This window comes from Danio rerio, chromosome 6 (genome assembly GCF_049306965.1).
Source record: "Danio rerio strain Tuebingen ecotype United States chromosome 6, GRCz12tu, whole genome shotgun sequence".
Classification (NCBI taxonomy): Eukaryota; Metazoa; Chordata; class Actinopteri; order Cypriniformes; family Danionidae; genus Danio; species Danio rerio.
Genome location: NC_133181.1, coordinates 2,345,001 through 2,355,000, shown reverse-complemented (window position 1 = coordinate 2,355,000; position 10,000 = coordinate 2,345,001). Strand labels below are relative to the sequence as shown.

Sequence of the window (10,000 nt, the reverse complement as noted above, 5' to 3'; positions counted from 1 at the left end):
GCTGATACATTGACATTTATAGCTCCGCCCTTTTCTGAAAAGAGCACAATCTCATTTGAATTTAAAGTGACAGTCACCAAAATGACACAATTAAGATCACAGCTTAAAAAGATTCAGTTTCAAAGTTATAAAACATTATTTGTGTGGTATTTTGAGCTGAGACTTGACACACACACTCTAGAGACATCGGAGACTTATTTGACATCTTTTAAAAAGGGTCATAATAGGTCATCTTTAATAGATAATTTTTTTACATCACCAAAAAATTATAAAAATCATGTATTGCACGATGATATTGCCCAATATAATGTTATTGCATCAGATCAGGCCTAACTTTTTGGCATGGCTTCCAGTCTGCCAGCATGTCATGTTGATAAAGTTGAGATGTTGCACCCTGTCAGACTTTATCTCCGTGTGCAAGGGTCACGGTTGTGCTCCAAGTGTCAGAAATCTCCCAAGGCAGTCAAGAAGGAGTCAGTTTATGATCTAAAACTGATTCCTGATCTCCTGTTTTTCAGTCTCAGACCATGAACTACGTGGGTCAGCTGGCAGAGACGGTGTTTGTGACAGTAAAGGAGCTTTACCGTGGTCTGAATCCAGCCACGCTTACCGGTGGCATTGACGTCATTGTTGTTCGACAGCCTGATGGAAGTTTCCAGTGTTCACCGTTCCACGTCCGCTTCGGGAAACTCGGCGTCCTGCGCTCCAAAGAGAAAGTGGTGAGCTGGAATGAAGTCATCTTACACTGGTTCTAGTTTATAGTGTAACTGTGTTTATGCATTGAGCAACTGTCCTGCTCTCACTGCAAAAATGCTTTTCTTACTGTTTCTAGTCCAAATAGCTAGAGAATCTGAAATCAAGAAGCATTTTCTAGACAAGCAAAACCTATTATCTTGTTTTCAGAAATAATAAGTCAAAATGAAGTGAGTTTTTCCCTTAAAACAAGCTAAATAATCTGAAAATGGAGTTTTGTATTTATGTCAAAATGCAAAACGAGATTATTTTGCTTAGTCATTCATTTTCCTTCAGCTTAGTTCCTATATTCATCAGGAGTTGTCACAGCGGAATGAACCACCAACTTATCCAGCATATGTTTTACAAAGTGGAAGCCCTGTCAGCTGCAACCCAGTACTGAGAAACATCCATACACACACATTCACACATACATTATGGCCAATTTAGTTAATCAATTCCCCTATAGCGCATGTGTTTGGACTGTGGGGGAAACCGGAGCACCCAGAGGAAACCCACACCAACATGGGGGAACATGCAAACTCCACACAGACATGCTAACTGATCCAGCCAGGACTAGAACCAGCGACCTCCTTACTGTGAGGAGATTGTGCAAACCACTTAGCCACCGTGTCGTCCCTTTGCTTACCCCATTTTCAGATTATTTTGCTTGTTTTTACTTAATTTTGACTCTTTATTTCTTAAAAAAATACAATATTGTTTGCTTGTCTTGAAAATACTTGATTTAAGAATTTATAATATAATATAAAATTTTTCTTGATTTATTGGAAGTTTTTAATTTACAGTGGTGGATATTTCACATTAATTTATCTTGATTAAATGTAACATTTTATTTAGTTAAACTTTTTTTATTAAATTTTATTTTACAAATTAAACGCCATCCATATTTTCATTCAGCAATCTCATTTTAGCACTTTACACATAATTCTGAAGTCTTCTCATGTTTTCATTACTCTCTCAGGCAGTTTTTTGATTATTTGTGCATGTATGTGTAAATCAGTTTATTTTTCTTTATTATTATTTATTAATTGCAGATATTTACATATAGAAAAGCTGTTTTTTCTGAATAAATCATTGCAAAAAAAAAAAAAAAAAAAAAAAAATATATATATATATATATATATATATATATATATATATATATATATATATATATATATATATATATATATATTGATTATGTTCATGTATATACTGTGTTTTATATTTAGTACTAGTCAAAAGTTTGAACGCATGAATGATTGAGTGTTCTTTTGACTGGTACTGTACTTTATTATCGGCCGATATATATTAATATCGGTATTTTTTTATCGGTATCGGTCCCAAAAAAACTATCGGTTAGGCTGTCTATACTTCTAATGAACTCTGTGTAGTTCATTCTATGTTCTGTATTTGTTACTATGCAGATCATATCAGCTATTATATAAATAATGGTGCTTAACAATATACACTGTAAATATCTGTAAATTAGCAGTTTTCTGTATTTTGTGATTCATGTTTTTGTTTTTCCCCATTTATTCATGTTTTTGGATTGCATTATGGGATTTTTCCTCCAACATCCTTTAACCTTGAAAAGTTGGAAAAAGTGACTTTAATGAACATTTAATAGTTTGCAGTGCTATGTTGTCCGGGTTGGTGTTGTATAAACTGCCAGTACATTTTCTGTTATTTTACACACTTATTTCTCTATATGTAATGTCTAATACTATTTCAAGTGACTAAAATGTCAATAAAAGTCACCTTGTCAAACTGTAGAGATGAATTTTCCACATCAAAAGTCGACAGAGCAGAGATCAACATCCCACAATGCAATTCACAACCGTAAATAAACGGAAAACACACAAAAACATTCATTAACAGATATCTTTAACAGCGTATACATTGCTTTTTATTTTTAAATGTGTAAAGAAGTATCCTCATCATTCATATTTTAACCCAAGACACTCACTGTTGAACAGGTGGACATTGAGATCAATGGAGAGCCCGTGAGTCTGCACATGAAGCTAGGAGATAACGGAGAGGCGTTTTTCGTGGAGGAGAACGAGGATTTCGAGGTTTGTCCGGATGAACGTTCACTGATCTCTCATGTAACGTTCAGCTGTGATTATCCCCATGTTTTCTTTTTCTATCGCTCTCAGACAAGAGTTCCTGCTCATCTCTGCACTTCTCCGATCCCCACCGATGTCCCAGAAGCATCTGAAGTCACAGAGTCTCAACTATCTTGCTCCAATCGGCGTAAAAAGAGGCGCAGAAAGCGTGTGCGTTCAGACACACATCTGCATGAAGACGACAGTTCCTCCTCGGATGAGAAAGAAAGTCTAGATCCAGACGCCCTCAAGGAGGAGTCACTTCTGGCAGCAAGGTGAGCAGTTTACTGAGGTTATTGAGTTTCTATTTTTTCAGAAATGGTCAAACGGGAAGTTTTGTGGCTGCTTTTTTTCACGAAGCTAGTTGTTTGTATAACCAGCGGTATGTACACCCTGTGTTGGGTTCGTTATTTTAAAAAAGTTAATAAAGGGTGAGTTCACCCACAAATGTAAATTAGCCCATTATTTAAGGGCCATTCACACCAAGCATGAAAACTATTAATATAGTAGTGCTGGGCAAAGATTAATCGTGATTAATAACATCCAAAATAAAGTAACTATATCATATTTCATAACTATATTATATGGTAACAGGATCCTGTTTAGTTGCAAAGATATTTAAAATTTATAAATAATTTGTATCATATACATGTCTATTTACGTTTACTTAAATATTAATATTTTCTCTATATATATATTTTTTTCTATATATATATATATATGCATATGAGTATTTACATATACCTAGAAAATATACACAGTAGGGCAGAACAATATATCGCATGAGCATCGATATTGTGTATATATAGTGTGTATCCGCAATAATCCTATCGGGGGATAAGATTATTATATATATATATATATATATATATATATATATATATATATATATATATATATATATATATATATATATATATATATATGTATATATATGTATATATATATGTGTGTGTGTGTGTGTGTGTGTGTGTGTGTGTGTGTGTGTGTGTGTGTGTGTGTATGTATGTATGTATGTATGTATGTATGTATGTATGTATGTATGTATGTATATGTACACGTACACGTGTGTGTGTGTACGTACATGTGTGTGTATGTGTATATATATGTGTGTGTGTGTGTGTGTGTGTGTGTGTGTGTGTGTGTGTGTGTGTGTGTGTGTGTGTGTATGTATGTATGTATGTATGTATGTATGTATATGTACACGTACACGTGTGTGTGTACGTACGTGTGTGTGTATGTGTATATATATATATATATATATATATATATATATATATATATATATATATATATATATATATACATATATACATATATACATATATATATATATATATAGATATATAGTTTGTTCAATTTCTGTGTATAAGGGTGGTGTAGTGGGTAGCATGAGGTTGCTGGTTTAAGTCCCAGTTGGGTCAGTTGGCATTTCTGTGTGGAGTTAGCATGTTCTCCCTGTGTTGGCGAGGGTTTTCTCTGGGTGCTCCGGTTTTCCCCCACAGTCTACATGCGCTATAGGTAAATTTAAATAAACTAAATTGGCCGTAGTGTGAATGAGTGTGTATGGATGTTTCCCAGTAATGGGTTGCAGCTGGAAGGGCATCCGCTGCGTGAAACATATGCTGGATAAGTTGGCGGTTCATTCCGCTGTGTTGACCCCTGATTAATAAAGGGACTAAGCTGACAAGAAAATGAATAAATGAATGTTCATTTTCTGTATTTGAATACTGTTGGACTCCTCAGAAAACAATAATGCACTGTTTATTTCTTGGTTTTTGCTTGTAATTTATGATAATTTATGCAGATGCACTACATAGAAAAAGACTTGATTATCCCTGTTGATCTAAATTAATGAAATCTTTACAAATAGAGCTTTTCAAATCATGTAGTTAAATTATATTCATATTGCAACATGAGCAAAATATCGCTGTGTTTAATTTTTTTCGAACATTGTGCAGCCCTAATAAATAGTACACAGATATATACTGTATAATATGTCAAAACAAGCTTTTATTTTGGATGTGATTAATCACAATTAACCTTTCCCAGCACTTACATATAACAATCACTATAATTGTGTCCATAAAAACAATAATCTGTTTAGTGTATGCTTTTCTTTTTGCATTACTCTGCTGCAACCACTAGATGTCATCAGTGTGTTTGTTTCTAGCACATCACGACCAGGGGAGTCCAGCTCGTGTAATCCTTCTTATGAAGCACTAGAACAGAGGGAAGGTTTGAACAACTGGATCACTGATGCTTTTTGTTTTATTTCCTCTACAGTAAGTCTATATATTACTCTCTGTCCGAGGAACCCTATGAGGAAGCGTCTGGAGCTCGAGAGGTTCATCCTCACTCTGATGGAGAGTGTTCGTTGAATGAGAGGTGCGTACATACAGCAGAAGAACAGATTATTATTTTAATTCCTTTACAAATATTTCCCAAGTGCTGTTTAACAGCGAGAACACTTTTTTAATCTTTTAATAATTACTAATAACAGTTTTCTTTTGTCTTTGCCATGATGACAGCACATAATAATGGATTAGTTACATTGCAAGATACTAGTTTTCAGCTTAATATGCAATTTAACTAGGTTATTTTGGTTTAAATAAGTCATTCTTAAAGGGGACAAATGAAAAGAAATAAGGCAAATAAGAGGAAGACTTCATCTAGAAGATAAATATTACAGGAATTCATCCATTACTTTATTAAACAGCACAGTGGAACAGATGTGGTCTCTTCATCCTTAATCATCTTCATATGATTTTGCTCCGTCTCTGTTCGTATAATTGGATTTTCTCTTTGTCTTCTGTGTCTGTAGTGTGTATTTCAGTCGGCCGTCGTCTCCTAAGAGTGATTCAGAGTTGTGTAAAGCCCAGGAGTCTTTAGGGCCGCAGATGCAGTGGAACTGGGGCGCTTTTCCCAAGGTACTGCATTCAGATTCTGCATATAAGCCGCTTTTTGGAACAATGCAAAGGCTGAAAATGATATTGGAATAATGTGATTTGATAAAGCCAGTATTTCAAAGGGGAACGGTGATTTTCTGTAGGCACTGTACTAGCAGATTACACTGTGTTTACTCTCTGTTTCTGTAGGTGTGTCCATCAGAAAGGGTTGAATCTGATTCGCTGACTCATGAGCTGCCCTCCCCTATCACTCCTTCTGACCACTCCCACTTTCGCACGATCCACCGGCAAACATCTGTTGACATCGACAGCACTGACTCTGCAGTGACTGTGACTGTGGTGAGACCAGAACCGCAGATTGGTACAGTCAGCCCTGTTTCATCAGATGAAGCCGTTTGTTCATCCATTAACACACAACTAAATGTAAAGTTCACGAATACGCTTCAATCTCCAGACGACTGTTTTTCTCAGAGCTGGAGTGGACTGGAAAACAAACACAGCCAGGAGATAATTGCTGAAAAAGAGATTGAAACTATGACTAGCTGTGGTAATACAGTCAATGAAAGCAATAACGATGCTAGTTTAGATAGCGTGGCTCATTTAGAAAACTGTAGTGAGAACAATATTGTCCGAACCATCACATTTGGCGAGTCAAATCAGGATTTAAAAGCAGAAGCGGAGCTCAACTCAATCTTACTACCAAAGCATCAAAGCTCTGTTGAAATACTGACACTCAGGGCTAGCGAATCAGAAGAGGGGGCGGGTTTAGAGACGTTACCGACCAATCAGAATGCTGACAGTGCTGGAGTGACAGGATCTCAGGAGATCATCGTCCAATCAGAGGATCCGACAGTCCTGGAGGCCTCTAAATCAGCTGACTCTCAGGACAAGAGGAAAGGTACTGGATTATATGTGATGTACAGTGTGTACTTGTGAATAATTCACTAGGTAAAACATTTCATGTGGAACTGTATCTTCTCTTTTTTCCTAGTCAAGCGCAGCCATCATTTGGGACCGTCTGATATTTATCTAGACGACCTCTCCAGTCTGGACCCTGAAGTCGCTGCCCTCTATTTCCCCAAAAGGTTTTATGCTTCAATAGTCGATATGCATAATTTATTTGTTAAAAATAGATTAAACAAAATGTGATTATTTTAAACTACTACAGAGTATTAATAATAATAAGTATTATTGACTACTACTGCTACTACTCACTCTTATGATTCTCATAAAATAAACAATCATAATAATACAAATTATTATTATTAACAATATTCATTCATTCATTTTCTTTTTGGCTTAGTCTCTTTATTAATCAGGGGTCACCACAGCGGAATGAACTGCTAACTTATCCAGCATATGTTTTGCGCAGCGAATGCCCTTCCAGCTGCAACCCATCACTGGGAAACATCCATACACTCTCATTCACATACATACACTACGGACAATTTAGCTTACCCAATTCCCCTATAGCTCATGTGTTTGGACTGTGGGGGAAACCGGAGCACCCATATGGAAACCCACGCCTGCACGGGGAGAACATGCAAACTCCACACAGAAATGCCAACTGACTCAACCGAGGCTTGAACCAGCGATATAATTATTATAATTATTATTATTATTATTATTACTACTATTATTATATAATTGATGAAGATAAAATTAGTAATAATAATAATTATTGTTATCTCTGTGCCAATAGCCTAGTAGTGGTTAGTGCGACACATAGCACCCAGGTGCTTGCGGCAATAATAATAATAATTATTATTATTATTATTTTTATTAACAGTAGCAATAAAGTATAAAGTCTAAACTAAATAAAACAGTTAATAATATTAACATGTTTATTACTACTATGCAATTATAGTATTGTTTGAGTATGTTATTATTGTTTTATTTAACTATCTTTGATGCAATAGCTAAATAAACTACAATAATAAAATATATTAGTTTTAATGTGTTATTTGTATTTTTATTATTATTAGCAGTACTATTATTATTATGATGATGATAACAACTACTATTTCTAATGTCTTTATACTTGTATGCAAATTTGCCTAATATTTATAAAAATGTATTGGTTTTTGTGTGTTAAATGTGAAGCTACATTTTCTCACTCGCGCGTTAATAACTTGCATAAACATATATAAACATATACATTATATTATTGACTTCTTAACAACAAAATAAAACAACACTGGCTCATTCTGAAAGCTTAGCCGTATATACATTTCTGGAGATCGTGAATTATGTAGCCAGAAGTATGTATGGCTGCATTTCATCTTTAAAACGAACGCTACATGGCGGTATGACGCCGTTTCTTTTATGGACGGCTTTCCCGCTGTTACTAGTTTGTCCAGTTAGATCGCCATGTACGTCGGCAGACATGAGACGCAGAGAGGAGCTGACCACGATGATGGGGTTCGAGTACAGTGAAGAACTGTTTTAGAAAGCAGGTAACACAAAAGCAGAAGCCAAAAAATTTTATATACAAGTAAATTACAGGGTGAGAATGTGGTAAAATCTGAAAACGTGGTAAAAATCAGGCGAGACCTTTTCTTTTTCTGGATTGCTTTTTTAAATTGTTGGTTGGGTTTAGGGAAGGGGCGCTGGTCAATCAGTGTTTTTGAAACACTGTCAGTGTCGGTTTAGGTTCAGTCAGTCGACAGCGGCCTCTGGTGGATTTACGCAAGAACAGCAGGCACGAATGGCACTCACGAGAGAAATTTGAGATCTCTAAAAGTGTACATATCACCCTCTGGTGGATTCGCAAAAACTGCAGAAAAAAACGTAGCTCCTGGGATGTATTTGGCGCTCTCCAGAAATGTATATAGGGGTACATTTTCAGAATGAGCCTAGGTTAAAATAATAGGTTTCTTTTATTTAGAGACTCAAATGCATAAATTCCAGAACTGAGCAGTATTCAATATTAGGGGTAAAAGCTGGCATTTTTAAAGTCTGTCACAAAAAAAACCCCAATATCGGTCAACATTAAATAATGACAACAACACATTTTGTGTATGCTGATGATGCGACAATAAACGTGCTGCTGATGATGTGACAATAAAAGTGATTTGATTTGATTTTGTGGACAGATATACCTATATGGTAGTTTGTCTCACTGTTCTGCAGTAACTATTATTCATGCTTTTTAACTTCCTCTCTTCAGTGAGGCCGAGTCCTCAGATCTGCGCTCGAGCCATGGGCCGGATCCGTCTCCTCCGTCAGGTCAGATGTCCCCTCAGTCACAGGGCAGTGCTAATGCAGACAGCGGCACTGAGTATCTGTCCGACTCCACCAGCGACTCTCTGGACGTCACCATGTCTCTGTGCGGCAGAGGAGACATCAGTCAGATCAGTAAAGGTAAGAGTCGCGCTTATAAACAGCGCTGCTAATAAAAAGTGGACATCAGCACTAATGCACACTTTTAAACATTATACATATATATAAAATGCAATCTGCAATGATTTTGCTGTTTTGTGATATTCTAGCTGCAAGTAGTTTTGTAAAATTGCTCCAGTGTTTTTAACAGATGTACTCATCTCTCTTTTTTGTTTATGTGTTGCAGAGAAATTCATGGAGCATCTTGTCAAGTTTCAAGACTTTGTCAACAACCCTGGAATAATTGAAGACCCAAACCTCGTCATCTGCATCAACTCAAAGTTTGTTACATTTTCAGTACAGTTCACGTCTGTCTGTCTCTATCTATCTATCTATCTATCTATCTATCTATCTATCTATCTATCTATCTATCTATCTATCTATCTATCTATCTATCTATCTATCTATCTATCTATCTATCTATCTATCTATCTATCTATTCTGTCTGTCCGTCCGTCCGTCCGTCCGTCTGTCTATATCCATCCATCCATCCAACCATCCATCCTTCCTTCCGTCCTTCCTTCCTTCCTTCCTTCTATCCTTCCTTCCTTCCTTCCTTCCTTCCTTCCTTCCATCCTTCCCTCCTTTTATCCTTTCTTCCTTCTATCCTTCCATCCTTCCTTCCATCCTTCATTCTATCCTTCCTTCCTTCCTTCTATCCTTCCATCCTTCCTTCCTTCCATCCATCCTTCTATCCTTCCATCCTTCCTTCCTTCCATCCATCCTTCTATCCTTCCTTCCTTCCTTCCTTCCTTTCTTCTATCCTTCCATCCATCCATCCATACTTCCTTCCTTACTTCCATCCTTCCTTCCTTTTTTCCTTCCTTCCTTCTATCCTTCCTTCCATCCTTTCTTCTATCCTTCCATCCT

General features: G+C 36.3%; 1 protein-coding gene and 1 long non-coding RNA gene across 5 annotated transcripts in view; one reads left to right on the top strand and one right to left on the bottom strand.

The window, feature by feature from the left end:
* Positions 1–3,138, bottom strand: part of LOC141386156 (uncharacterized) — a 6,789-nt gene extending 3,651 nt beyond the window's left edge. The window contains exons 1-2 of the long non-coding RNA XR_012407513.1: positions 2,702–3,138; positions 1–698 (exon numbers count right to left, since the gene is read on the bottom strand). The exon at positions 1–698 is cut by the window's left edge and continues 1,840 nt beyond it. This is a non-coding gene — a long non-coding RNA (uncharacterized lncRNA). The remainder of the gene's footprint in view (positions 699–2,701) is intronic.
* The window catches only part of zgc:123305, a 24,879-nt gene that overhangs the window by 3,677 nt on the left and 11,202 nt on the right, over positions 1–10,000 (top strand). For all 4 annotated transcript variants that reach the window (XR_012407429.1, XR_012407428.1, NM_001423775.1 and 1 more), the window contains exons 2-10: positions 519–719; positions 2,712–2,807; positions 2,892–3,115; positions 5,127–5,228; positions 5,665–5,770; positions 5,939–6,647; positions 6,741–6,834; positions 8,919–9,112; positions 9,318–9,411. Coding sequence is in view for 2 of the 4 variants with exons in the window: in XM_068221785.2 (XP_068077886.1) it covers positions 519–719; positions 2,712–2,807; positions 2,892–3,115; positions 5,127–5,228; positions 5,665–5,770; positions 5,939–6,647; positions 6,741–6,834; positions 8,919–9,112; positions 9,318–9,411 (1,820 nt within the window). In the remaining 2 variants the exon portion in view is untranslated. The remainder of the gene's footprint in view (positions 1–518; positions 720–2,711; positions 2,808–2,891; positions 3,116–5,126; positions 5,229–5,664; positions 5,771–5,938; positions 6,648–6,740; positions 6,835–8,918; positions 9,113–9,317; positions 9,412–10,000) is intronic.